The sequence below is a fragment of the Vombatus ursinus genome, unplaced genomic scaffold (assembly GCF_900497805.2).
Source record: "Vombatus ursinus unplaced genomic scaffold, bare-nosed wombat genome assembly UNPS02014926.1, whole genome shotgun sequence".
Taxonomy (NCBI): domain Eukaryota; kingdom Metazoa; phylum Chordata; class Mammalia; order Diprotodontia; family Vombatidae; genus Vombatus; species Vombatus ursinus.
The window spans coordinates 2,497,963-2,525,524 of record NW_020954704.1 but is presented as its reverse complement, the minus strand read 5'-3'; the positions used below and the strand labels follow the sequence as shown (position 1 = coordinate 2,525,524).

Here is a 27,562-nt window from a genome sequence, read left to right as displayed (position 1 = left end):
TGTGAGATACTGATCTGTGCCTAGTTTCTGCCAAACTGTTTTTCAGTTTTCCCAGCAATTTTTGTCAAATGGTGAGTTCTTACCACAAAAGCTTTCACCTTTGGGTTTATCAAACTTTAAGTTGCTATGGTCATTTACTGCTGTATATTGTGTGCCTAATCTATTCCACTGATCCACCACACTATTTCTTATCCAGTACCAGATTGTTTTGATGATTACCATTTTGTAATATAGTTTGAAATCTGGAACTGCTAGTCTACCTTCCTTTTCACTTTCTTTTATTGGTTTTTGTTGTCTCATGGAGTCATTAGCTTCTACCTGCCCATTTCTGATTTTTAAGGAATTATTTTCTTCAGTGACCTTTTGTACCTCTTTTTCCATTTGGCCAATTTTGCTTTTTAATAAGTTACTTTAATCAGTGAATTTTTGTCCCTCTTTTTCCATTTGACCAATTCTGTTTCTTAAGGTGTTAATTTCTTTAGTATCTTTGATCAAGCTGTTGTCTTTTCATAATTTTCTTCCTTTACTTTGATTTCTTTAACTAATTTTTCCTCTACCACTTTGATTTTTAAAAATCACATTTAGCTCTTCCAGAAATTCTTGTTGGCTTGTTGTTGTTCAGTCGAGTCTGAATTTTCATGACCCCATTTGGGATTTTCTTGGTATAGATACTGGAGTGGTTTGCCATATCCTTCTCCAGCTCATTTTGCAGATGAGGAGGAACTGAGGCAAGCAGGGTTAAGTGATTTGCCCCAGGTCACATAGCTGTGTGGTTTGTGGTTTGTCCTACATTCCAGAAGAAGATCATGATGTCAGAAGGATATTGCCATGATTTGCAAGTGAATTGGATTTAAGTAAGGGAGGGCTGTGCAAAGTCACCAGCCTCACTTTCTTCTCCAGAACCATCTGAGTCCAGTGGGCAGATAGAGATCTGGATAACTGGAGATGGCCCAGGATTCAGTGGGAGACCTTGGGCTTTTTTTTAGGAGATGACTCTTTCAGACTCCAGGCCGTGCACTCTATTCATTGTGCCACTGAGCTGCTTGTGTCCAATTCACTCTTTTTTTCTTTGAGGCTTTGCTTGTAGTTGTTTTGACTTCATTGTCTTCTGACTTTGTTTCTGATCTTCCCTGTCACCATAGTAGCTTTGTATGACTAGGTTCTTTTTTTGTTTGCTCTTTTTCCCACTCTGTTTATTGATTTGGAACTTTATGTCAATGTTATGCGTTGTTCCTGATTGGAAACTGGGGCTGGGAGACTGCCTTGTGTTCAGGCATTTTGGGAGTGGTAGGGGCTTTTTGTGTGTGTGTGTGTGTGTGTGTGTGTGTGTGTGTGTGTGGCAATTGAAGTTAAGTGACTTGCCCAGGGTCACACAGCTAGTAAGTGTCAAGAATCTGACGCCAACCAAGAGAACATTGTACACAATAACAGCCACCCTGTGTGATGACTAATATTGATAAACTTAACCCTTCTCAGCAACATCTAAGACATTTCCAAAGGCCTCTTGATGGAAAATGCTGTCCACATCCAAGGAAAGAACTATGGAATTTGAATGCAGATTGAAGCATACTATTTGCTAATTGTTTTTTTTTTTCTCTTCTGTTGAGTTTTGTTTCCTCCTTCTGGTGGTTCCTCCTATTGGTTCCAGTTCTTCCTCACATCACTAATGTGAAAATATATTTAATAGGAATGTATATGTATAGCCTATATCATATTGTGTGCTGTCTTGGGGAGGGTGGTGGGGAGGAAGGGGGAGAAAAATTTTAAACTCAAAAGCATGTGAAAGTGATTGTTGATAAGTCAAAATAAATTAATAAAAAAAAAAGAGTCTGAGGCCAAATTTGAATTCATGTCCTCCTTACTCTAAGGCTGGAGCTTCATCCATTGCGCCACCTAGTTGCCCGTTTCAGGCATTTTTGCACTGTTGTTTTCAGTGCTAGTTCTTGGGGTTTGGAAGTTTTTGGTGTTTCCAAGGTGGTGTGATCTGGGGAGAGGTTTGGTTCTTGTTCTCCTCGTCTGTACTCTGGTCGTTACCCAGGAAGGGTCCTTGATCCCAAGGCATTGCAATCAGTGTTCTTCCTCTGGCCCTTTGCTTCCTTGACACTGAAAGTGATGGTGTTCCTCAGGTTCCTTGATCCTTTGGGGCTGAAAGTGGTACTGCCTCTCGGGGTTGCTGCTTTCTCTTGACTAAAAAAGCTTCTTCCTTGAACCTCCCAAAAGTGGCTATGGGCAATGCAGTTGTCGAACAGTGCCTAGTCCTTCGTCCAGTGCTAGCACAGAGGTCTCCTGGAATCTCTGACCAATTTTCAGGTCACCTTACCGTCTCTGGCTTGAAAGCTCTTGAAATTGCCTGTACCTGGTGGACTGTGCTAGTACAACTGGTGTTTTATCCATGAGGAGTCTGGGCTAGCTTCCAGCCCTGCATCATAGGTCTCTTTTTCCAACTTTACCTTGGACTGGAAGAATGTCTCACTCCAACATTTTGTTGGCTCTGCTATTCCAGAATTCGATTAGAGGTGTTATTTTAAAATTGTTTGGAAGGAAATGTTGGGACAATTCAGCTGAATGTTTTCTCAACTCTGCTATCTTGGCTCTGCCCCCAGAAATCCTCCAAATTATTTCTTGATTAAATTTATTAATGGTCATGAAAAAATTGGAAACATTTCCATTTTATACTCTTTACTTTTTATAGTAACAACCTAGGTTAGGATATTTTCTTGTTCTGCCTGATAAGTTGCGAAAGAGGTAGAATATGATATTGTGTTTGCTGTATGCCTACCTCCTTTATGTTTGTAATTGTTAAAAAAACTTATATAGTTATCCCTTCCACATCATGGGGGTTAGAGGTGAAGCACCCCCACAGTCTGGAAAATCTGCGTAAAATTTTTTTACCCTCCCTTTGCACCAGACAAGAAGCCTGAAGTATTATGATATTAAAAGATAAAATATGTTGATATTATACAATACTATACACATTTTTTTTTTGCATTTCTGAGTTTCCAAACTTTTTCTGTGTCATCTGCATCTCCCACAAAATCCCTAAAATTCCCATTTAATTTTTTTATGCCAACCCACGGTATATCCAGACTACGATGGGGAAAGTCACAATGTGGAAGGGATCCACTGCCAGGTTTGCAATGAGTCATAGCAAGCAATCATATGAAAATGTCCAAGTTGAACATGATACAGGATAAGTCATCATAGGTGAGTGTTGGAGGTAACATTCTGAAAGGCCTGAGATGTCAGAGCCTTCCTAGTTAGATTCATGGGTTAAAACAAAACTAAGACTGAGATAACATCAATGACAAGAATTAGAATATTATCAGTTGGAATAAAAAAGGAAATTAATATTTAATCCAGAGCTAAGAACATAAGTGTGTATACACTTGTATAGTATATATGCAGTGTCACAATGTGTACCAGAGAATGGATCAAAAAGTGTCTTGACAGGCTAAAACTCTGGGCCAAAATTAAGAAAATTAATTTTAATATGGATAAATGAAAGTCAGACGACTGAGTTAGAAAGAGTCAATTTCAGGACAGCTAGGAGGCACAGTGGATAGAGCTCTGGCCTTGGAGTCAGGAGGACCTGAGTTCAAGTTCGGCCTCAGACACATGACACTTACTAGCTGTGTGACCCTGGGCAAGTCACTTAACCCTGATTACCTCACCCAAAAAAAAGAGAGAGAGAGAGAGAGAGAGAGCCAGTTTCACAAGATGAGAGAGCAATGGCTAGTTGCTAGTTTGTCTGGAAAAGATCTGGAAGTTCTAGTGGACAGCACACTCAGTGAGTCAACAGTGTAGTATGATAGCCATGAAAAATAATGTAAGATTAGGCAGCACTGAGAGGTATAGAGTGCAGGAATACAAAAGTGATTCTCCTGTTATATTCTGCCCTGATCAGACTACCATATTTTAGGAACGGCATTGGTAAGCTAGATAGAATCTTAAAAAGGCAACCAGAGTGATGACAAGCCATGTAAATCACACCATGTAAAGATCCGTTGAGGGAACTGAGAGGGTTTAGCCTAGAAGTCAGAGAAAACTTGGGGACAGTGAAAGTATAGGTATTTGATATGCTTCCTTGTAATAGGAGTTCTGCTTGACCTCAGAAAGTTAATTCTAAGCAAAAGGTCCAAGTTGTAATGCGGCAAATTTAGGATTCCTATAAGGAATGACTAGAATTATCCAAAAGAGAAATGGGTTGTCTTGGTGGTGAGTTCCATGTCATTGGAGCAAGCTGTTTAAGCAAAAGCTGAACTTGGTCTCGTAAATGCTAGCTTGGTCTGCTGTAAATGTCTATAATATAAATTTCTTCGTGGACTTCACTACTGCACAGCATTCCTATTAATTATCTCTTTTTGACTCTTTCCATATCTCTTTCTTCCATGCTTTTTCCACCAATTCTATCAGCGAAGATCTCACCTCCTGTTTTACCAATATATATGTACGTGTGAAGAGCTTGAAATGGCAGAGAATTTTATATTTGATATTGGAGGCAAGAGGGAACCACAGGAGGTTGAATGGGAGGGAGAGTGAAGGCAGGTGATATTGTTAGACCAATGCTTTAGTAAAATCATTTTGGCAACCAATTTCCTTCTTCTCTCAGATGTGTTAGTTTTATTTGTGCAAAAATTTTTCAATATAATGTAATCAGTATGATCAATTTCGTTTTTGTAATTCCCTCCATCACTTGTAATTCTCCCCCTGCCCCAAACTCTGAATGGTACTTGATGAGCGAATGAATTAATTAAAAAGCACTATGCTATGCTAAGCATTGGGGATGCAAATATAAAAACAAGACCATCCCTGCTCTTTAGGAACTCACATTCGAGTGGAGATAACAAATACAGGATGTCTCAGCTGCAAGTCAGATTGAAACATCTCAGTGGACCTTAGGGTATAGTGGCAAAGCAGGTAGTAATAAATCTTCTAAAATATCATTTCCATTGATAAAACTTTATCTTTTTCTGATGTTGAACCTTTTGATGGTGCCAAGGATTTTGGAGTCAAGAACTTACTTTTCCCCGTCTTCAATAAGTGTGGCTCCTGAGGAGTCAGTAGTAGTATCAACTAGGTCACATCTCTTCAAAAATTGAGTATAACTGATGGCTATGTAAGTGGTCTGGGGAGTACTGTTATTCCTGGGGAACTTGGTCTTGGACCATTTTTTTTTTTTAAACCTGGGGTTGAAGGGGAATAGTGTTGAAGGTAATTTGATACACCTGGCATATGCTGTCTCCTGTCTTTCCTTCAGGATGCCTTCTTGCTTTAGCTTTCTTGGTGGCTTGTTTCATTGGTGGCAGTTTAGTGTTCAGTATGTGGTAGTGGGGGCAATAGTGGTCTTCTCTCCACAAGCTTTGCTTCCTTGGATGGTGGCTATTGAAGGTGGGGGGCCAGGATGGAAGCAGGGTTAGTGGCAGTCTAGGGGAAGGAAAGAAGACATTGCTATTTTCAGAGTTCTTAGACTGCAGGTCATGAGATGTTTTCACTGAGATCCAGTGGGAGGTGTTGGACATACACATGTGGTTTTTTCATATGTGGTGTATGCTGTCTCTTGTCTACTTCATGAAAACTTCTAGTTTTTGTTTGTTTATTTTTTATATGATCTGTAATATTCAGGTCACATATCCATTTTGAATTTAAGTTGTTTGTTTAAGCCTAATTAATTAATACCAGAATGCTTTCTACTTTATCCAGTAGTTTTTATGAAATAATCTGTAAAAAAAAATTCTCTTCCTCATTTTGGGGTAGAGGTGGTCTTGGGTCATACCAGTTGAGGGAAAGCACTAGAAGATTTAGTCAGGTCCTGCAGGTGTCCTTTCTGTTGTCCCCTTTTAAAATACAAAAGCTATCTTCTCTAAGTCTTCCTTTCATCTCCTTTGTATGTATCTTTCTATGTTCCAGTTTACATTCCTATTGTTTCCCCCATTAGAATGAAAATTCCTTGGCCAGGGATTACTGGTACTTGTTCTTTGATTATTTTTACTTGTTCTTTGTATAGCTTTGAGTATTTGGACTTTTGTTTTCAAGGGGATGTCATTTCAAGTATGCTGTCCAGACTTGCCATAGTTTTCTTTCTAATTTCATGGCTGCAGTTGCCATCTGCAATAATCTTTGAGCTCAAGAATGTAAAATCTGATACAGCTTCCATTTCTTTTTCCACTGTTTGTGAAGAAATGATGGCACCAGTTGCCATGATCTTAGTTTTTGTTTTTTGTTTTTATTCATGTTAAGCTTCAAGCCAGATTTTACACCCTCCTTTTTCTCCCTCATCAAGAGACTTCTTAATTCTTCTATACTTTCTGCTATCAGACTAGTGTCATCTTCTTATCTGAGATTGTTGCTATTTCTCCTGACAACCTACTTGATTTTGATTCACACACCCTGGCATTTCGAAAGATATGCTTTGCATGTAAATTAAATAAGGTGACAACATACTACTTTTGGTATTCCTTTCTCAGTCTTGAACCAGTTAGTTATTCCATGTTTGGTTCTAACTGTTGCTTCTTGACCTGCATACAGGTTCCTCAGGAGACTAAGTAAGATGATCTGATACTCCCATCTCTTTGTTGACTTGCCACAATTTGTTGTGATCCACACAGTCAAAAGACTTTAGAGTTGTCAGTAAGGCAGAAGTAGATGTTTTTCTGGAACTCCTTTGCTTTCTCCATAATCCACCGATTGTAGGCAATTTGGTCTCTGGTTCCTCAGCCTGTTCAAAAACCAGCCCACACTTCTGGTCATTCTCATATATTGCTGAAACTTAGCTTGCAGAATCTTAAGCATAACCTTCCTGGTGTGTGAAATGAGTAGAGTTGCTTGATAGTTTGTACATTTTTTGGCATTGCCCTTCTTTAGTGTTGGGACATAAACTTATCTTTTGTAATCCACTGTTGAGTTTTCCAAATTTGCTGGTATAGATACAGCACTTTAACAGCATCACCTTTTAGCCTTATTGTTAGCAATGCTTCATAAGGCCCACTTGACTTCATTCTCCAGGGTGTCTGGATCTAGATCAGTAACTACACCATGGTTATCAGTGATATCAAGATCTTTCTTGTATAGTTCTTCTGTCTTTTTTTTTTTTTTTTTTTTTTTTTTGGTGAGGCAGTCCAGGTTAAGTGACTCCAAGGCTGGAGCTCTGTCCACTGCACTGTCTAGCTGCCCCTTTCTTCTGGCTATTTTTGCCACCTCTTCTTAATCTTTTCTGCTTCTGTTGAACAGTTGGTACAGTGGAACAGATTAGGTGCACAAGATAGAGAAGCAAACAAGATACATTTCCAGAGTGTTTGATAGGCTCAAAGACTCATGTTACTCACTGTTTGACCAAAATTGCTGGCAAAATGGAACGGTAGTCTGGTAGAAATTTTTAGACTATGTAGTGTTAATTTGCATTGTTTCAATGCTGAATTAGAGAATTTCTGCAAAGGCCACATTCCTTGCCATTCTTTGGGGGAAGAGTATCAGTTATTAAAGGTGAAAGAAAGGGGTACGTAAAGGACATAGCTATAGAGCAATAAACTATTAAGTTGTTTTTAGGAAATGGATAGAAGATAACTACTATCCACTGAGAAAGTACTACAGAATGTCAAGCATTTATTGGGAGCTTACTTTTTTAGGGCACTGTACTAGGTTCCAGGGATATAGAGACCAAAAAAACCCAACAAACAAAACAAACCCCCAAAAACCACAAACCAAAACAAAATAAAACTCTTTGTCCTTTAGGACCTTACCTTCTGTTAAGAACATTTCCCATTGCTATGTCTCATTAATGGTGACTTTAACCCACTGAGCTTCGAGTACAGGCTGCAAACCAACTTCCTTTAGTTCCGACACCCCAGTTCCCTTTCTGTGAAATTAGGACTGACACACCACTTGCAATGAGTCCTTTAGTTTTTGTGTTGAGACTCTTCCCAGGAAAATCACAGATCACCACCCATCTATACCTTGTCCTGTATGACTTTTGAAGGCTAAGAAATTTATGATGCTGAGACTCTCCAAACTTAGCTAGACTGATCCTCATACAAAATATACAATTTGTCAATAGATCAGAATTTGGAAAGCTTTGCTAGTTAAGAGGGTACCTGATAGAGCTGATATTCTACAATGACCTGAGATTGCCTCTATCCCTTTATGAAACAAAGAGACACTGGGGGAGTATGCTTATCATTTTTAGTAGACTCATTCATTTTCTGGTTTAGAAACAGACATTCTTTCTCCTCTCCCTTCCTTCCTTGAGGGAAAATGGCTTGATGATAGGCAATCCACAACACAATTTCCATTAGATTTTAGTCATTGTCATATAATATAGGCAGGAGTGTAGGCTTTTTTTTTTCCCCCAATCTGGAGAACAGTAGTCCCTGTTTGCTGCTTCCCTCTCCCCACAGCCTGAAAATGTGGAACTTTCTGACCTCTCTTCTTCCACTTCACTTATTTCCTGGCAGGGTCAATCAAACACCTGATGCCTTCTGACCAACTAATGTGAACTCTTTAAGCATTAAAGAATAAAAGAATTAAAAATAAAATACCAAAACACATATTAACATTCCTCAGGTGAATAGATATATAAATATAATTATAAGATATATATATATATAAAATATATATAAATATATAAAAATAAGATATAAACAGTGATTTGGAATTTGAATAATAAGGAAAGGCCTCTTCAAGAAGGTGTTACTTGAACTGAACCTTTTAAAAGCTGGAGATTTTAAGAAATAAAGGAGGAGTGAGAACATTCTGAGCATGGGGGCTGTGCAAAGTCACGGGAGCAGAAAAGGGAGTGTTTATATGTGGGAAGCATCACAGGTCAGTTTATCTGGATTGTAGTGTGTGGAAGTAATGTGAAATTAGTTTGGTGGAAATGTGGTAGATTGAAAGCACAGACTAGATAGACAGATACCAATTAGAAAGCTAACGCAGTAGTCCAGGTAAGAAGTAATAGGGGCATATTTGTGGCATGAGTAGAGGGAAGGGGATGGATACAAGAGATGCTTATTCCACCAGCTGAAAAAAACATTAACTGATGGAGAAGGTAAGGGATAGTGAAGTGTTGAGAATCTGATTTTAGTTTGTGAACCTGGAAAGATGGTTTACGTTGGATAGAATTAGAAAGGTTATGAGGAGGGGAAAGTCTGGAGGAACAGTAATGTTCTGTTTTATACTTGTTGCATTTGACTTGTCTGTGGGACGTTCAGATAGAGATGTCTAGCATTCATGGTGATAACTGAATTCTTGGAGCTGATGACCTATCATTGTAAATAAGCAGTATTTCCAAGAACAGTTTACTGCTGCCTTAAATTCAAATTGATATTTTCTGAAGGCTTCCACTGAAGAGTAAACTGGTACGGTTGGAGTGTGTACTCCTACTGTTGGTGATCCTTCAGTAGCCTAGACTGGCCCATATACAATCTATGAGGTTTCTGGGAAGTGATGTAGATTATTTACTCTTTACTCTTCTTCCATCATGTCTCTCTAAATCTCAAGGTTCTGATTGGTGTCCAAAGTTATTTCAGTAAGTTAAGGATCATGGAATTTTAACTGGAAGAAATATTAAGAGTCTATCTACTTCAAACTGAGGGCAGCTAGGTCGTGCAGTAGATAAGAGCACACAACTGGGGGTCAGGATGCCTTGAGTTCAAATTTGGCCTCGGACGCTTATTAGTTGTGTGACCCTGGGCAAGTCACTTAACTCTGCCTGCAAAATGAGCAGAAGGACAGGCAGGTAGGTGGCGCAATGGATAGAACTCTGGCCTTGGAGTCAGAAGGACTTGGGTTCAAATTCGGCCTCAGACACTTGACACTTACTGGCTGTGTGACCCTGGGCAAGTCACTTAACCCCGATTGCCTAAGCCAAAAAAAAAAAAATGAGCAGAAGGAAATAACAAACTGTTCCAATATCTTTGCAAAGAAAACCCCAAATGGGGTCATTAAGAGTTGAATATGACTGAAATGACTGAAGGCAAGTCCAAACTCCTTTATTTTACACATGAGGAAATTGAGGCCCAGAGAGTTTTAAGTAACTTGCCTGGATGATAATCCAGGCCTGGTGTACTGTGATTTAGGCTTCCCAGGTACTTTGAAGAGGCAAGGGACCTTAGGGCCAGTACCATCCCAAATTGTTAAGTGCAGAAGTATCAGCTTTCAGAATCTAGTGAGCCAAATATCCTGACTATTCTTGGGTTGTTAGATTTATATTTGGTTGTCAACATAACTGTCCATCAAAAATTTTGGCATATGCACTTTGTACCAAGTTAAATATAGAATGGTAAGGGAAGAGTGTGACATGGGAACCTGTTTTGTTTGACAGAAGAATGATGAACTTTCCAAAAATGCACAGAAGAGAACAGCAACTCTTACTAGAAACCAGCCGTAACAGTAGGTCTCCACTGGTGGGGGGGGGCTTTCTTGGGGTGAGAGAGAATAACACTACCCGATTTTTTCATTAATATATTTTCTTTTCACAGAGCAAACAAAATAACCTGTACTTTGTGCTGTGCATTAGAGTAGGCTTGTATTAGGGAAATCAGCCTAGTGTTAATTCAAGTGAAATTAATACTTACCCCCAAATTCAAGTTATTTAGTATGCATTTGTTAGACATTTTGATGAATTAACTCTCCAAAGAAATACCTTAAAAGGTCCCAGCGGCAGCTTGCTGGTCACATGTAAACCTAACTCATGAAACACATTCTTTATTGGTGACAAATACTATAATGCTATATGAACTTTATTCCCTCTTACATATTAAAAATCTATTTCTAGATCTAGGTCTAGTTCTATGCTCACTTCTCTTAGCAAAGACCTCAGTAGCTTTCATGGTGCCTTTTAATCTTTTATAACTAAGGGAATTGAAGGTGATAATGGGGCAGTTCAAGTAACCTTTAAACATTTGATCTCTTTGATACTTTTCTCTCTGGCTCTTAACCAGTTCCTATCTTGGAGTCCTGTTCTTTTGTATACCTAAAAGCTTTTATCTATTTGGTCTTGGACAACTGAAGGTTTTTCACTATTTTTTTTTATATTGTTGGCTATAGTAAGTATTAAATATCATTGTTATGTATACTATTTGCTGTTCAGGTGTTTCAGTAGTGTCTTCAATTCATTTTCTTGGTAAAGATATTACAGTGGTGTGCCATTTCCTTCTCCAGTTCAGTTTATAAATGAGGAAACTGAGGCAAACAGACTTAAGCGTGTACTTGTCCAGGGTTACACAGCTAGTAAGCATCTGAGGCTAGATTTGAACTCAGATCTTCCTGATTCCAGGTCTGGTGCTCCATGCACTGTACCACCTAGCTGCCCAGGCATACTATGAAGAGTACTCAATTCTCTGACTTTTGAAAAAGGATGCAAATCTCCTTACCTTGTCTTACAATTTCTCTCACACTTTATTGTTTCTCAGCCCTTCCCCAGTGCACATTAACAAGCCCCTGGCTCAATGCTGAGGGAAAGAGAAACATGGTTCTTTTCCTTGGGTAGCTCAAAATCTAATGGGTAGAGACAACATGCAAAAAATTTTAAAAACAAAATATATAGTATAGGGGGCAGCTCGATGATGCAATCACACACACACACACACACACACACACACACACACACACACATAGTATAAATGGCAGGTAATCTTAGAGGGAGTACTATAGCACAAACTCCAATGTAGTTCCTTGAAAATTTTGTGGTAAGAGCATTTGAAAGTATCCTCCTAGTGTTCTGGAACTATACTTAACTGGCTTTCTTTAGTCTAAAATCAAACTTTTGTGTGTGTAAGTATTGTCTGCCATGTGGTTCTAGACATACAAAAGCATTAAGTGTGGTATTAGGCAGTCAGTCCAGCAAACCTGACTGTAACTGAGCTCAATATAATCTCTGAGTAAGGGTGGAAGCAAATCTTAAAAGGGTACCTTCTTAAACTTCAAATAAAGAATAAGTAGAGGTATAAGACCAGAGGGCTATAAAACTGTGCATACCCTTTGATTCAGCTATACTACTCCTAGGTCTGTATACCAAAGAGATCACAAAGGGGCAAGGTCCCACATGTACAAACATATTTATAGCAGCTTTTTTTGTGGTGGCAAAGAATTGGAAATTGAGGGAATGCCCATCAATTGGGGAGTGGCTGAACAAATTGTAGTATATGAATGTAATGGAATATTATTGTTCTACAAGAAATGATGACCAGGTGGATTTCAGAAAAACATCTGAGATTATTGAACTGTTAGTGAAAAACTCCATGAGTCAAGTGTATGACATAGTCAAAAAAAATTGTCTCAGTTTGTATTGAGAGGTTTGACGTCCAGAACACTTGAAATGATAGTTGCTGTGTATTCTGCTCTGGTCAGACCACATCTGGAGTATTGTATTCAGTTTGGGCTTCCACATTTTAAAGAGGATGTTAATAAGTGGCCAAAGAAGGTGAAAGACTTTAAACTATGTCATGAAGCTGAAGAAATAAATGACTTGAGAAGGACATGACAGCTGTCTTCTGTGGTTTTGGAGGACTCTCATGGGAAGGAGGGTATAATTTTGTCTCATTTGGGTCCAGAAGGCAAAATAAAAATAGTGGATAGAAGTTGCAAAGGCAGATTTTGTTTGAGTACAGCAGGTGCATCAAAAAGCATTTACTAATTTCTTATTATGTGTCCTGTCATTTAGGCAATAAGAATACAAACAGCTCTTGCCTTCAAAGAGCATATATTCTTTTGTGGGAAAAGAATGTGTGCCACTGAATGTATTTGGGTGCGTGCTTGTGTGTTTTTGTGCTTAATAAATGCTTGTTCTGTTTCACACATTCACACATGCACATATGTAGATACAAGATAAATAAAAGCTAATTTGGGGAGGAAGGAAAAGGGATTGGAAAAACTTCACTTCAGCTGAGCTTTGGATGAGGTCAGGATTTTAAGAGGCAAAAGAAAGGAGGGAAAATGTCTAATGATTAGTTCTCAAAGTGGATTGAGTTTCTTCTGGAGGTTATGGAGTTCTCCCTCACTTTAAGGGAATGCTGGATGATAAATTGGGGCATCATAGTAGAGATTCCTCTATGGAATTAAGATTGAGAGTACTTAAACTATGATCTGTGAACTTTTTAAAAAGTATTTTTAAAAATTTTTGCAACTAGATTTCATTATAACTGGTTTTCTTGATAATTCTATGTGCATTATTTTGGCCATCTGAGAAGGTATCCATAGGTTTCCCTAGACTGCTAAAGGGATCCATGACACAAAAAAGATTAGGAACCTCTGCACTAAATAGTCTTTGAGATTCTTTCCAAATCTGATTCTATTATTGTAGAGGGCAGTGGTAAAGTATATCATGATAGGTGTGAGCAGGCATGTGATAAACCAGGAATTTTGAAGAATAAAAGTAAAAGATGTCATGGAAATATATGATTGGAAAAATTTAGACTGGTGACATGGCAAGAGATTGAAAGAACTTGTAGACATCTTCAGTGCTCTATTGTGATTTCAAAAGAAATAAAGAAGACACCCAGAATGCCGGCTAGACTTCCTGGCATGAAATTTTGGATAAAGGTAGCTCGATTGACTTTGGAGCAGGGATTCTTTAACTTTTTTGTGGCACAGACCCTTTGACAGTCTGGTGAAGCTTTCATACCTCCTCTGAGAATGTTTTTAAATGAATAAAATAAAATATAGAATTACAAAGGAAACCAATTATTGAAATGTAGCTGACAAAAATTTTTTTTTAAAGATTCATGAACTCCAGATTTCACTCCCTTCCCTGGATGTAATGCATATTACTCAGCCTCGCATTTAAAGGCCTCTAAAGTCTGGCTCCAGCATATCTTGGCAGCCTTATTTTATATTATTCCAGTTCACACACACTACATTCCTGCAAAACTGGCCTTCTTAGCTCCTTAGATTCACCTGCCTCTGTGCCATCCTCTGTCAGCAGTACACTCATTTCTCATTTCTGCCTTTCAGATACCTTATCTAGTTTAAAGGCTTAACTCAGGTACCACTTTCTTTATGATGTTTTCCTTATACCCTCCACCTTCTGCACCTCAAGATAATGTTGTATTTGTACATACTATTCTTCTCCAGTAGATTATAAGGCCTTTGTGGTATAGAACCATTAATTTTTTGTCATAGTATACTCAAAGCCTAATACAGTGTATTGCACATAGTAGATAAATTGCCGAATTGAATAGAAAAAAGCACCTGGAAGTCTGTTTCCTCTACCTCTCACATACATCTAGCCAGAAATGATAAACAGATATGGACATTGATAATGAAGCCTTTAATAAACAGTAAAATCAGTCGAGCTCAATAATTCAGTAATGGCATTCAAATCTGATTCCATGTAGACAACTAGTCATAGAAAAGTGAGGTAAGGGAAAATTGGGATTTTTCTTCTCTCGTTATCCTAAAGTTTTCTTAGTTTTTTCTTTTGTTTTTAAAGAACTCTTTTGTCATAGGGGCTACTATTACTCACTACCACAAGTATTTTTGATTGATAAGCTCTTGACCACCATATGGCACCAGCTTTAGGCTTATGACCTATGCTGAATTATGGAGGAGCCAAAGTAGTATGAAACCAGCGATTTCATTATCCTACACACTGACATAACCTAGACCAACTTATTTTCCTTATTATCAGTCTATGAACAAAGAAATAAGAGACTTGAATTTCAGGTATGGTTCTAGCTATGTGCTATGGGCAAATCGTTTAATTTCTTGGAGTCTTAATTTCCTTTTCAGCGTCAAATAAGATTCAGTGCCTACTGTGTACAGAACAGTGAGCTTGGCACTTGAGCTAAAAAGAAAATAAAACATTTCATTGTCCTTACAGAGCTTACAACCTATTGGGGTTTGACACATACACTATAACTATAAAACATTGGAAAGGTGAAGAACATGTTCTCTCTAAGGGCAATACTGAGATCTTTACTGACTGGAGGGATCAGGAAAGGCTTCATAGAGGAGGTGGCATTTAAACTAGGTCTAAAGGTAGGATTTCAACAGATAGAGATGGAGGATGGGAGTAAAATGAGGAGATTGGAATAGATAATCTCTAAAGTTCTATCTAGTTCTAACATACGGCAACCCAATATGGAGACTTTTAGAATCTTGAATGATATCTGTAAATTGCTTTTTGCCTGGTAAGCTGTAGAGTATTTTTCTCTACTGCCTAGGAAGAGGTTCCTTAAATATATTTTGTTAGGGCAAGTAGCAAGTTTATTCAGTAAGACCATTTTTTGGTACTTTTGTAGTAACAGTAGAATTTAAAGGAAACTTATAGCAGATGTACAGAAATGACCCCCGGATCATTTAATAATGGTGACTGCCCTCTCCTCAACTATCTCTTCACTTTTTCTTTTGAAAAAATTATATAGGTATCTTTTTTATATATCAGTCATTTCTAACATTACATTATTTGGTCCTTTTCTTTCACATCACTGATAATGCCTTTTCTATCTCTTCTGCCATTTCTTCCTTTACCTGTCCCTGAATGTTTGTGTACTTCAAGGTTCAATAGTTGGTCTACTAGTCTTCTCTCTTTATAGGCTTTCCTTTGGAGAGTTCATCCATTTTCACATTTCTGGTTATCTGTATATATCCAAGGTAGGCTTCAAACTATTCATTTGATTGATTTCATAAATATATAGGTGTCTGCTGTATACAAGGTATTATGCTAGGTGCCTCTAGGGATATAAAAAAGTCCTTGCCTTAAAGGGAAACTGATGTCTTCTGATCCCCATTGAGCAATCCCCTCTCTTACCCCTCTGTGACAAAGAAAGAATTAAACAAAAATATTGATACAGTGAACTTTTGCTAAGATAAGCATTGCAGTGCATTGGAGAGAGCATCGAACTTTGATTCAGAAGACCTGAGTTTGAATCCCAATTCTAGGTGCCCTTGGGCAAATTCCTTAGTTTCTTTGTGACTTGATTCCTTCAGCTGTAAAATAAGGGGATTGGATCACATGACTTCTAAACTGTGTCTTCTAAAATGGGGTGCACAAGGTGATCCATTGTAGTGCTAGTAAAAAATATTAGAAATTCTATTTATGTATTTTTGTGGAAAAATAATCTAAACTTTACTAATATTTATTATGCAGACTGGTATTGGCACTCTCATTTGTTCTCTATGTCAAATGATTCATGACATATGGAACATATGTCAGCACACTAAGTGATGTATCCTGAAGGAAGAGTGGGAGTTCCTCAATATGGAAGTGTTGACAGTAGTGTCACCCTCTTTTGATTTAAGTGTTTTGATATATTGAAGTTTATGTATGTTAGTCAATAAACTTTTAAGTACCTACTATGTGCCTGACTCTGTACTAGGCACTGAAGTTACAAATATAAACAGTGAAACCATCTCTATCTTCTTGGAGCTTATATACCATAAGAGCAAATACAATATCTTCATATGTAAGTATATACAAGGTAATACAAATGTGTACTAGCAATTGACAGGGAGTACCAATCAGGAAAGTAGAAGGTGGTTTTTAAGATGTATATTGAAAGAAGAGTGGAATTCTCTAAGGTGGAGGTGAGAAGAGAGGGAGAGAATGCTTGCCAGTCATGGGGGACAGCCAATACAAATGGTTGGAGACTTGAGATAAAATGTTGTGTTTGAGAAATAGAAAGTCAGTTTGGCTGTACCTCAGTGGAAGAAGGGGAGTAATGGATAATAAGACACATCTCATCTGATCTGTCATTTCTTGCTCGGCCACCAATGATAATAACTCTCTACAGGTTCGCATCTTTCACCTCTCTAGTCTATGTCTCACAGAATTGCCAAAAGTAGTATTTCTTAAGTACAAAGGGATATTTCTAAGCTCTGATTGTGTTATTCATCTGCTTAAGAAGCTCCAGTGGCTACTTATTGCTTCTAGGATTAAATACAGTCTCCCCTGAAAGTCTTTTATAGCAGAAATGTCAGATATGCTCTCTGTGAATCTAAACCAGATTAAAATTTAATTGCAAAATACTTAACACAGTAAAAATACAATAAAATATAGATAACATTATATTTTAAAACTAAATCAATATGTAATCCATGGGGACCCTTATGTACAGATTAGTGGTCCATTTCTATTTGTTTGACACCATTGCTTAGCAGACCTGATCCAACCATCCTTTCTAGATTAAGTGCATTTCTCTGTCATGGACTTAATGTTCTAACCAATTTCACCTCCCCTGTAAGAGCCTTTGTAAAAGCTGCTATTTTCCATATTGGAAATGAACTCTCTTCAGCACTCAAATCAAGTACCACCCCCCATACAAGGTCTGTCTTGATACTCCTTATGGGCTTGTAGACCAACAATATCTCTACAAGAAAACATTGAACTAAGCCCTAGGAGACTTAAGTTCTAGTAGTGGCTCATACTAACTCTTTCAACACTTTCAACTTTATTTTCCTCTTTGTTAACAAGAGTTTTGATTTTTCAGTCCCCTTCCAGATTGAAGTTTAATTGTGATATCCAAGATTGTTTGTGATCTATGTATACCCACAAACTTTGAAATTCTATTATCTGACTGGTGGAGGAGCTGTACCTTTTATGTACCCCTTGAGGGAGTAGTAGCATAACCCACTCACATTTTATAGTGGCAGGAAATCTCATTTCTGAATTTCAGGCAAAGGGGTGGGGTGCCAATAATTCCATATAATATGGGTTAGTGGTAGAACAAAAGTATTTCCTTTTTACCAGACGATCCTCCTGAAATACACCAATTATAGAACATCCTTCTGTACATCAGTAAGGATTATGAAGGCATGGATTAAAGGTAAGGGAAAATTTGCATAACTTTTTGGGCCTAGGTCTTTTTTTTTTTTTTTTCTTCTAAATCTGTCACAAGAAACACTGGGTGTAGGGGAAGAGAGATTTATATTTGGAAATCAGTGTGTTAAAAATAAGACCCTTCTAATACACCTAGAAAAGATTTCCTCTTTTCCTTTTGTCCAAATATCTTTTTTTTTTTAATGGTAGTCCTCAAACTTAAACAGGTGGCAGCAAAGACTTCTAGTTTGAATTGTGAATAACTGTATTTAGAACTTTTCAGAGAAAGAACAAATGTGGAGTCTCAGCCCTCTGTGCGGACATTTCTTTTTAGGGTGCTTACCAGAGTGTAATTCCCCTTTGCCTGCACACCTACTCACCAAAAGGTAGACTCGATCTTTCCCCATCCACCTACTTCCTTAAAATACTTTCAAATTTTATTATTAACTTAACATTGATCAACAAAAATGAACATTCTAGTATATGAAGAACAAAAAAGATCGTATATTAAACCATGAATTCCTGTTACTCCCAGTTTTTTCTGTCTCATTTTGCTTCTTTTCAATGACTAACCCAAAATGACAATAATAATACTACCTTTTGAACTGAAAAATATAGGCTGATCTCTGATTTGTTCATGAGAGTAAAATTTCCTCTTAATTCTTATATGTGTGTGCTGTGTACTCTGTAGCCTAATGGAACAGCATATTGGTAATGGCAATCTATATTTAAAACTCTGGAAAGCTTAAAAATAAATGGGCCTTTCCTTAGTATGTTAAACAGTATATTAAACCAAGACCTAGCATTATCTGTGGCTGGTTAAGTGGTGCAGTGGATAGAATGTTGGGCCTAAAGTCAGGAATACTCATCTTCCTGAGTTCAGATATGGCTTCAGACACTTACTAGCTCTGTGACCCTGGGCAAGTCACTTAACCTTGTTTGCCTCAGTTTCTTATCTGTAAAATGAGCTGAAGAAAGAAATGGCAGACCGTTACAGCTTTCTCAAGAGAACTTCAAATGGGGTCATGAAGAGTTGGACATGATTGAAATGACTGAACAACAACAACGGAGGCATTATCTGTGTTGAGAAATTGTGGAGGTCATTCCATCTGAAGTAAAGGAAAGATGGCCTTTGTCACTGTTATAATATAATGCAGTTCTGTAAATGCTATCTATAGCAATAAAATAAGAAAAAGAAATTAAAGTTAACAAGTATAGTCTAAGATGAAAATAGGTTTTTGCAGATAATGGTTTAGAGAATTCAGGAGCAGTGGTGTCAAACAAAATGGCCTCTAAACCATACAGAAGGATATCTGCAGGCATTAACTTTTAAAATCATATTTATAGATTTCTCTTTAAATGAACACATCAACTCTAAAATCAGATAGGAAGTAAATTTTAATCTGACTTAGACTGTACTCAGGAGTACCTTCCTGGCAGTGTTGAACATCTCTGCCCAAAAAATTCAGCTGAAAAATAGAAAAATTATTTCAGTAAAGTAGCAGAACCACCAAAATCTTTGGCTCTTATATTACTAATAAAACTAAAGGAAGAAATATATGCAAATATATTTAATATTATATGCAAATATATTTTAAAAGTATATATGATACAAAAAGAATTTCCTTTCAATAATTATAGAATGTATAAATAGCACAATAAAGACACAGAACTATTATGATCAGTATAAAGCACTCAATAAAGGAAGACAAATAGAGTAATATTAATTATTCTCAGCTGGGGTGTGCTTATGTAAACATGCCAGTACTTCCTAAGTTAATTAGATTTAGGGTCATACTCAAATAACAAAATTCTTCTGGAAGAACAAAAATAAAAAGTCTCAAGGAAAATAAAAAAAAAGTTGAGAGGGCTACCATTATAAAACATAGTAATCATGAGAACTATTTGGTATCCATTAAAAAATAGAAACGTAGATCATTGAAACAGATTAGGTACGTAAGACCAAGAAGCATGCAGGCATAGAAGCATAATGTTTGATGAATCCAATAAGTCTAAATGCTGGGTTAAGGGCTCACTATTTGACCAAAATAGCTGGAAAACTTGGAAAGAAGACGGATATAAATTGGCTCCAGATGATACATGATCTAAGTATAAAAGGTCACATAAATTAGAGTAGCAGGGAAAGAGAGTTCGGCTGGGTTGCTGCCTGTATGCTGCCATCTTGGCTTTACCTCAGGCACAGAGGAGTGCCAGCCCCATTCTCTTTCCTCATCTCTAGTTCCACAAGGAGGAGGAAAGCAAGAAGAAACTTTTCACCAATCCTTTTCTGTGTAGCTGACAAAGCTGTTGCTCTGGCAACAAATTGTCTTGCTTCACAGAATACAGAAGAATCTTAGTAAATGAAAATTCTTAACTACTGACTAATGTTGGGGGTGGGAAGGATTTTAAACATTTGAATGTTTTGAGCAGCCAGCTCAATCATATTTACATAGGTGAGGTGGGTAGTAGTTTTGTGTTCCTTTTATTTTTGTGTAGGTGAATACTCAGGACATGTAGTAAAAGTGAAATTTCACACTTGTGACATTCCTACATTGATTTTTCCAGCTTTTCCTACACCAGTAGTTAGATGACTGTAGTTTCTAATACCTGTTTTCAGTGAACTTGGCATTATTCTGTAGCATCTATGAGCTACTCCTTTTATTTAACATATATATAAACTGTGAGTTTAAGTGACTTGCCCAAGGAGCATTGTTGGTAACTGACCCTTGTTTTGGAACCCTGGTCTTCTGTTTCCCAATTAGGTGTTCCTTCTGTTCTACCCTGGTTTAAAAATGTCCACTTCTACCTGAAGCCAAACCTGTTCTGTTACTTGTAGGAGAATAATTTAAAAAACTCATTTTAGATCCTCTTCTTATTTCTTGCTTTGTATCATTCTTGGGAGAAGGATTGCTCTAGGACTTCCTGTCCTTTTATAACGAATTTTGATGACAAAAGTTAACCAGACGGATCAAACTCCTGAATGACAGCTTTTCTTTCTTTTCTGCACTATCAGCTGCCTGCTTTAATTTCCATTCCTATTCTGTTCTTTGGCTCTAGCTTGATATTCTTCTGCTTCTCTTTGCTCTCTTAATTTATCGTTTTCTAGTATATGGATATCTCTTCTTGCTTTCCTCCTCCTTGATTCCTTCCTTTTTCTTCCCCAATTTTTATTAATCCCTCCTGTTTTTATTTTGTCACATACTGATTTCTTTAGCTAACTTTTCCTTTCTAGCTCACTGCACTCTCACCTTTGTGAGTCACAGGAACCTGGGACCCACACACCTTTGGAACTGACAATATAGTAGTGAAGAGATAGATTTCTGAATTTACATTTATTGCAAATCCATGGTGTCTCCATTGAGAGTCCATGATAAGCTGACTGTCTGTAAGGGTTTTCAGATCCTTCTATCCTGACTTCAAGCAAATATAGAAGTAGTCATGGCTCTATCTTTCTGTGATTCCAATTTTTTATTCTCTCAATATTTCAAATTTTGGGTATGCTTTCTGTGGAACTTAAAGCTGATTTATATCTCATGTCATAATTGTTTAATATATTTACATTTTAATAATTTAATAATTCAGTAGCATCATAGGTTTGGAGCTAGAAGTGACTTAGTGATTTAGAGCTATAGAAGGTCATCTAGTTCAACCCCATTTTTCTACAGATAAAGCACTTGAGACCCAGAAATTTTAAATGCCTTGTCCCAAGCTCCCACAGGTAGTGAAGTGGCAAATCCAGGATTTAAACCCAGTTCTCTTAACTCCAAATCTAGAATTTTCCCAAACATCTAGAACTTTTGATTTTAAAGTCAGAGGCTTATATATACCTTAAAAATCATTTAGTCTAACTTCTTCCCAGGAATCTCCATTACAAAATCACTTGCAGATGATTGAACTAATCCATCTAAATCAGAACATTCCAGTTGACAGGGACCTCACTAGGTTCTTTCATGACAGCCTGTTCCATTGTCAGAATTCTAATTGAGTCTCTTCCTTATAGTGAACTTATATTTGTTTCCATGTAACAACACAGTTTTTTTTCCATAGAAACAATGTTGTAAATGGCAGGTGGGCATCCAAGGTCAGTCCACAAAAGCCTGTTTAACCCTTTTTATGCGAAGGTTCGACTTGCCAGCAGGAATATTCTTATCCCTCATGTCCAGTAGCATTGGGAGTAGTTGAATAAGGAAGGTGAGATGGGTGGGGTATGTGGAGCCAACAGTCAAGGGGCTCTTCTCTTGAGAAGAGGATGGGGTAACTCTTTAATCTGAATAGATAGTGTCAGTTTACATTTATATATAATAAGGTAATTTTCACTCCTTGGGTAGAATGAATTGGAGAACAAAAGAGAATTAGGAAGTTTGGATTAAAATGCCCCAGATGTATTTTGAATATATGGGTTGGTTTTAAGTCAAGTATTTCCTATATACCATACTTGGTTTGGTAATTTTAAAAGAAGTGTAATAAAATAGACTTTTTTAAAAAAAATTTTTTATTTTTAGGAAATTGGGGTTAAGTGACTTGCCCAGGGTCACACAGCTAGTAAGTGTCAAGTGTTTGGTCTGAGGCTGGATTTGAACTCCAGTCCTCCTGACTTCAGGGCCAGTGCTCTATTCACTGAGCCACCTAACTGCCCCAAATAGACATACTCTTAAAACTATTGAATATAACATTTCATAGGTGTTTGAGGAAGTATTTCTGGATCTTTCAAGTATGTGTCTTATTATTATAAATATTCACTTACTGAATTCTAGATAAATAAGAGCTTTAATTTAATTTTCGATAATTAACCTGCTTTCATTAGCATATAAAATAGATTCCATGACTGGAAAGTCAGGCTAATTTGAGAGTGTGACTAAATTTGCTTTATATTTCCTACAACATTTAGAATTTGCCTTACTTTCTGAATTAAAATAAGTTTAAATTTGATTATTGAGACCTTTGGAAATGTGTTAAAATGTTAAAATATCCTTGGGGTATTGCAGAATCAAATTTGGGAGACAGTTTTAATTTTCTGGGTGTATGTATGTCATGCATTCCCTTGTTTTCTCCCTCAGACTTAAGCATGGAACTCAGTTACTAGAACTCCTACACAAATTTGTGCTGACTTGGAATTCTAGTTATTTAGTACTGCTTTTTGCTTAGTATCATGTAAAGCTCCAGGACTCTCCTCCACAAATCTGGTATCAACTTATTTTAAAGAAAATTAATCAAAATATGTTAATTTATACTATCACCTGTATTAAGATCTGTATGAATAGTTCCTATTACTGAAGGATACAGCTCAATTTCTATAGAGATTGAGTGAACTAGAACAGTTGTGGGGAACCTGTGGCTTCGAGGCCACATGTGGCTCTTTAGGTCCTCAAATGCAGCCCTTTGACCGAACTCAGATTTGTTCTGTGAAGTTTGGATTCAGTCAAAAGGCTGCACTTGAGGACCTAGAGAGCCACATGTGGCCTGAAGGCTACCGGTTCCCCATCCCTAAACTGGAATATATTACCACATCAGCAGTACATCCAAGTTGTTTTTTTCCAGTAGTTGGGATAAATTATGTTAAGCCCATGTCCTTTTGCTCAGTCCCCATCATAACTAAAGGCATGCATTTTTTTTAAAAGACTTAGAATATGTAGTCTATATTAAGTATACTTACATTGGGATAGAGCACCATCCCTGGATTCAGGAGGACCTGAGTTCAAATTTGGACTCAGACACATAACACTCACTAGCTGTGTGACCCTGGGCAAGTCATTTAACCCCATTGCCTAGCCAAAAAACAAAGTACTTATATTAGAACTTTTTTAGTCAGCATTAATATTTGTCTCAAAATGAATTTGGTAGAGTTTTTTCCTTTGTTTTGGAGAAGAAAACATTTAAGATTTTTTTGTTTTCCTTTGGGCTGCTGAACCTTTTTTTGAGGCAGCTAGATGGCACAAGGGATAGAGTGTTGGTCTTGAAGTCAGGAAGAACTGAATTCAAATCCTTCTTAAGACATTTACTAGCTGCATGAACCTGGACAAGTAAGGTTCTGGCAAGGTTACCTCTGACAGGTACCTCTGTCAGCCTCAGTGCCCTCATCTCTGAAATGGGGTTAATAATAACACCTACCTTATTAAGTTGTTGAGGATCGAATGAGATGATAAAGAGCTTTGCAAACCTTTAAAAGTACTCTATAAATGCCATTTTTATTATTGTTCTTCTCCTCCCCCCTTTCCCCTAACCTTTTCCAGTGTAGTGACATCTGTATGGATATCTGTGGAGTTGTTGTATATCCATCCCTATCCCTCTAATTAGCACCTAATATGTTGCATCTGTTGGGCACTGAATCTTACCAGCTCACAGATGGGATTTTTCCCAGCACTGCTATTGCTCTTGTGCTTCCAGGTGATGTAAACTATGGCATCTGATCATCCCTGAAGGCAAGGGGTTAAGTCCTTGCCTTCTCCCTTATGTCACTTGAATCAAGAATCATTCTTCTCCTATTTTTGGTAATGCCACATATTCCAAGTGATTGGAATAGCTCTCCTAGGCCCAGATAACAAATGGCATAGATTTACAGATCAGTAAACTACTAAGAGTCAGCAAATTATAGCCTGATATTTGTTATATTGTGAACTAAGAATAGTTTTATATCTTTAAATACAATACTTTATTTAAAAATATTTTAAAAAAAACCATTGTGGGGTTTGGAGGACATTGGGGAGGGAGTGCTTAAATGCCTGATCCCTGGCATAATGATTGTTTTGTTAAAACAAAGGTTAAAAAGTAAATTTATTTGAATTTTAAGGCTGTAGTTGGCAAAACACAGGCAAATTTGCATGTTGATGTGATTCTGGTTCAATTGAAGCCATAATTTCCTTTTATCTCTATTGACAAGCTCAAATGATAACTTTAGGTCTGGTGGGGGTGAGGGAGAGGTGCCTTTTATATGATAATGGAGATGCCAGGGACAAAGTTGCTAGGGCCTTGCCTCTCATTGTACATGAAATATAGAAACTTTTATTTTCTACCTGCCTTCCATTATAGGGTCTACTGTGCAGCAGTATCATAAGTTCATATTTGGCTTGAATTTCCAGCTATGCCCACAGCCCAGGGGGCTTCATTCCCTTTCCAAAGTTCATTATCATCAGAAGGCCTTTTCCTGTATGTCTGAATTCTGTGCACATGTAGGCCTGGCCCAGCTCAGGAACAAATGATGAATTTGAGGAATTCAAAGAAATATAAGGAGCCTTATTAAATGAATTGAAGCTAGGTAAAGTAAGCAGAGCCATCAAAATATACATACAATGACTGCTGCAATGTAAATGGGAAGAGTGTAAAATGAATTAATGACATGTCAGGCCCTAGAGAAGAGGTGAGAAAATGTACTTCATCTTCTTGAAAGAGTGTGGAGGGGGAGTCTCTCTATGTGTGTGAAATATTGGAATATTGTTGTATGCCTATGTGTTGATTAGTTTTGATGAATTAGGTTTTTTGTTTGTTTTTAGAAATCTTTGTTACAAGGGAAGTTTTATTCAGAAATGAATTGTGATGTCAGAAAAAAGGCATTCATAAAATCTAAAGTAGGAAGAAGATGAATTTAAAAATCCTCACAATACTCAGTTTCTGTAGCATGAATCTTATACTTCCCATGGGTACTATCAATTCAGATATAGTAATGAGAATAAATAGTAATGGTTCTATTTTGAAGGTAAACAGTGTCTGCCACAAAAAAAAAAAATCACATTATTTATTCTTCACTTGGTGGTGGATCAGAGTTAGGTGATTTACTCTTGAGTATTTTAGTTGGTGGATTATTTTGGGAAAACCCTGAAGTACTTGGCATGGGTACCAACAGAGGATCCTTGGGAAAAGGACTGCAGTAGATCTAGACCTAGTAGCACCCAAAGGTCTTTGATTTCTAGTCAAATAAAATTGTTATCCTAATTACTGTGAGCCATTCATTTTTACTTTTCTCTGTTTGAATTATCCCGTATGGTCTCCTGAAAAAAGACAAATGTAGTTTTATCTTTTGTAAATAGCAGCTATTGATTAAAGCCTATTTGTAACAATTTAGTTCTTCACCTAATAAGAAAAACTAGCACATAAAAAATCCAGAGTATTTTTGTAGAGAAATGTCTTGAAAATATGGTATACCAGGTTGGTCTGTTTGCTACTGCCATGTCCTCGTGGGCAAATTGTTTATGATTCATTTCCTGAGCCTATGGTTACGATCTTTATCTTTAAATTCCATTTAAATTGCATTTTGTTTAATCTGATATCCTTTATCATTGGAGCCCCTTATTTTAAACTCTAGTAGAAGTTATCTTAATTAAAATTAGTTTTTTATATCATAATTTGTAAATCTGAATGAAAAGATTTTGACCAATTATAAATTGTTGTGAAGACTGATAGAGACTCAGCAGTATTATAAAATTTGCCTTTCTGTTGCAATTCTGATTCATACTTTTCATCATTTCTTAGATTTCCTTCATGGAGAGAATCTCATAGTATGATCATGAAGTTTATGTTTCAAGAAGTTTCTTCTGGAATAAAAATGAATTTTATATGGCAGAATCAAGATAATTGGTTTGATATATAAAAAAAGTGGTGCATATTTTTAATAAATAACCATGACAACTTCCCATATGAATGGGCATGTTACAGATGAATCAGACATTGAAGTAAAAAATGTTGATCTGATATCTCCAGAAGAGCCTCAGAGACATCGAGAGATGGCGGTTGATTGTCCTGGAGATTTGGGAACGAGAATGATGCCAGTACGTCGAAGTACACAACTAGAACGAATTCGCCAACAGCAAGAAGATATGAGGCGTAGGAGAGAAGAAGAAGGAAAAAAACAAGAACTGGACCTTAATTCTTCCATGAGACTTAAGAAACTAGCACAAATTCCTCCCAAAATTGGAATAGATAATCCTATATTTGATACTGAGGAAGGAGTTGTCTTGGAGAGTCCTCATTATGCTGTGAAGATACTAGGTAAGTAGAAAATATAAAGTAATATAAAATACATGATTTAATATACATGTATAATTTTATGTCATAAAATATCAAAGGTCAGGAGAGATGTAACAGTGAGTGAAGTGGTAAGGGAAGAGCCATAATCTTGTTATAGAGTCATAGAAACTCCAGTTTTAAGGAAACTTTAAAGCCATATATGTAGTCCACCCTGTACCTAAACAAGAATCCTTTCTACAATACTCCAATAAGAGGTCATCGGATATTTTCTTTCAAGTACCATCTTTTTTTTTTTTTTTTAACAGAACAAGATAATGTTCATGATTACTGCTTTGTATTATAATTTGAAATACAGTACCACTGGACCCACTTCTGCCTTACATTTTTTCCATAATTTCCCTTGAGATCCCTGAATTTTTGTTACTCTCAATCAGTATATTTAGTTGTATAAAGAAATCCTGTGGTAGTTGACCATTTACAGATTAAGTCTGTAAATTTAGGTGGTATTGCTATTTTTTATATTGACAGTACCCTACCATGAGCAGTTAAAATCTCTTCATTTTTTTAGTCCTCTTTTATTTATTTTTTGTAGTTGTATTTATATAATTCCTGTGTATATCTTATTAAGTGGATTCCCAGATATTTTATACATTCTGTAGTTATTTAGAATGAAATTTTTTTTCTATCTCCTCTCTCTGTTTTTTTTTAGTTAAAGAAAAGCTGATTTTGGTGGGTTTACCTTATATCCAGCTACTTTACCAGTTGTTAATTATTTCAGTTAATTTTGTTGACTCTCTAGAATTCTCCAAATAAATAATCATGGCATCTATAGAAAGTGGTAACTATTTATGCTCT

General features: G+C 36.9%; 1 protein-coding gene across 1 annotated transcript in view; it reads left to right on the top strand.

Annotated features, from left to right (window-relative positions):
* Positions 1-27,562, top strand: part of MPP5 (membrane palmitoylated protein 5) — a 115,829-nt gene that overhangs the window by 16,369 nt on the left and 71,898 nt on the right. The window contains exon 2 of the mRNA XM_027843760.1: positions 26,213-26,728. Coding sequence (XP_027699561.1) covers positions 26,362-26,728 — 367 coding nt within the window. The 5' untranslated portion in view covers positions 26,213-26,361. The remainder of the gene's footprint in view (positions 1-26,212; positions 26,729-27,562) is intronic.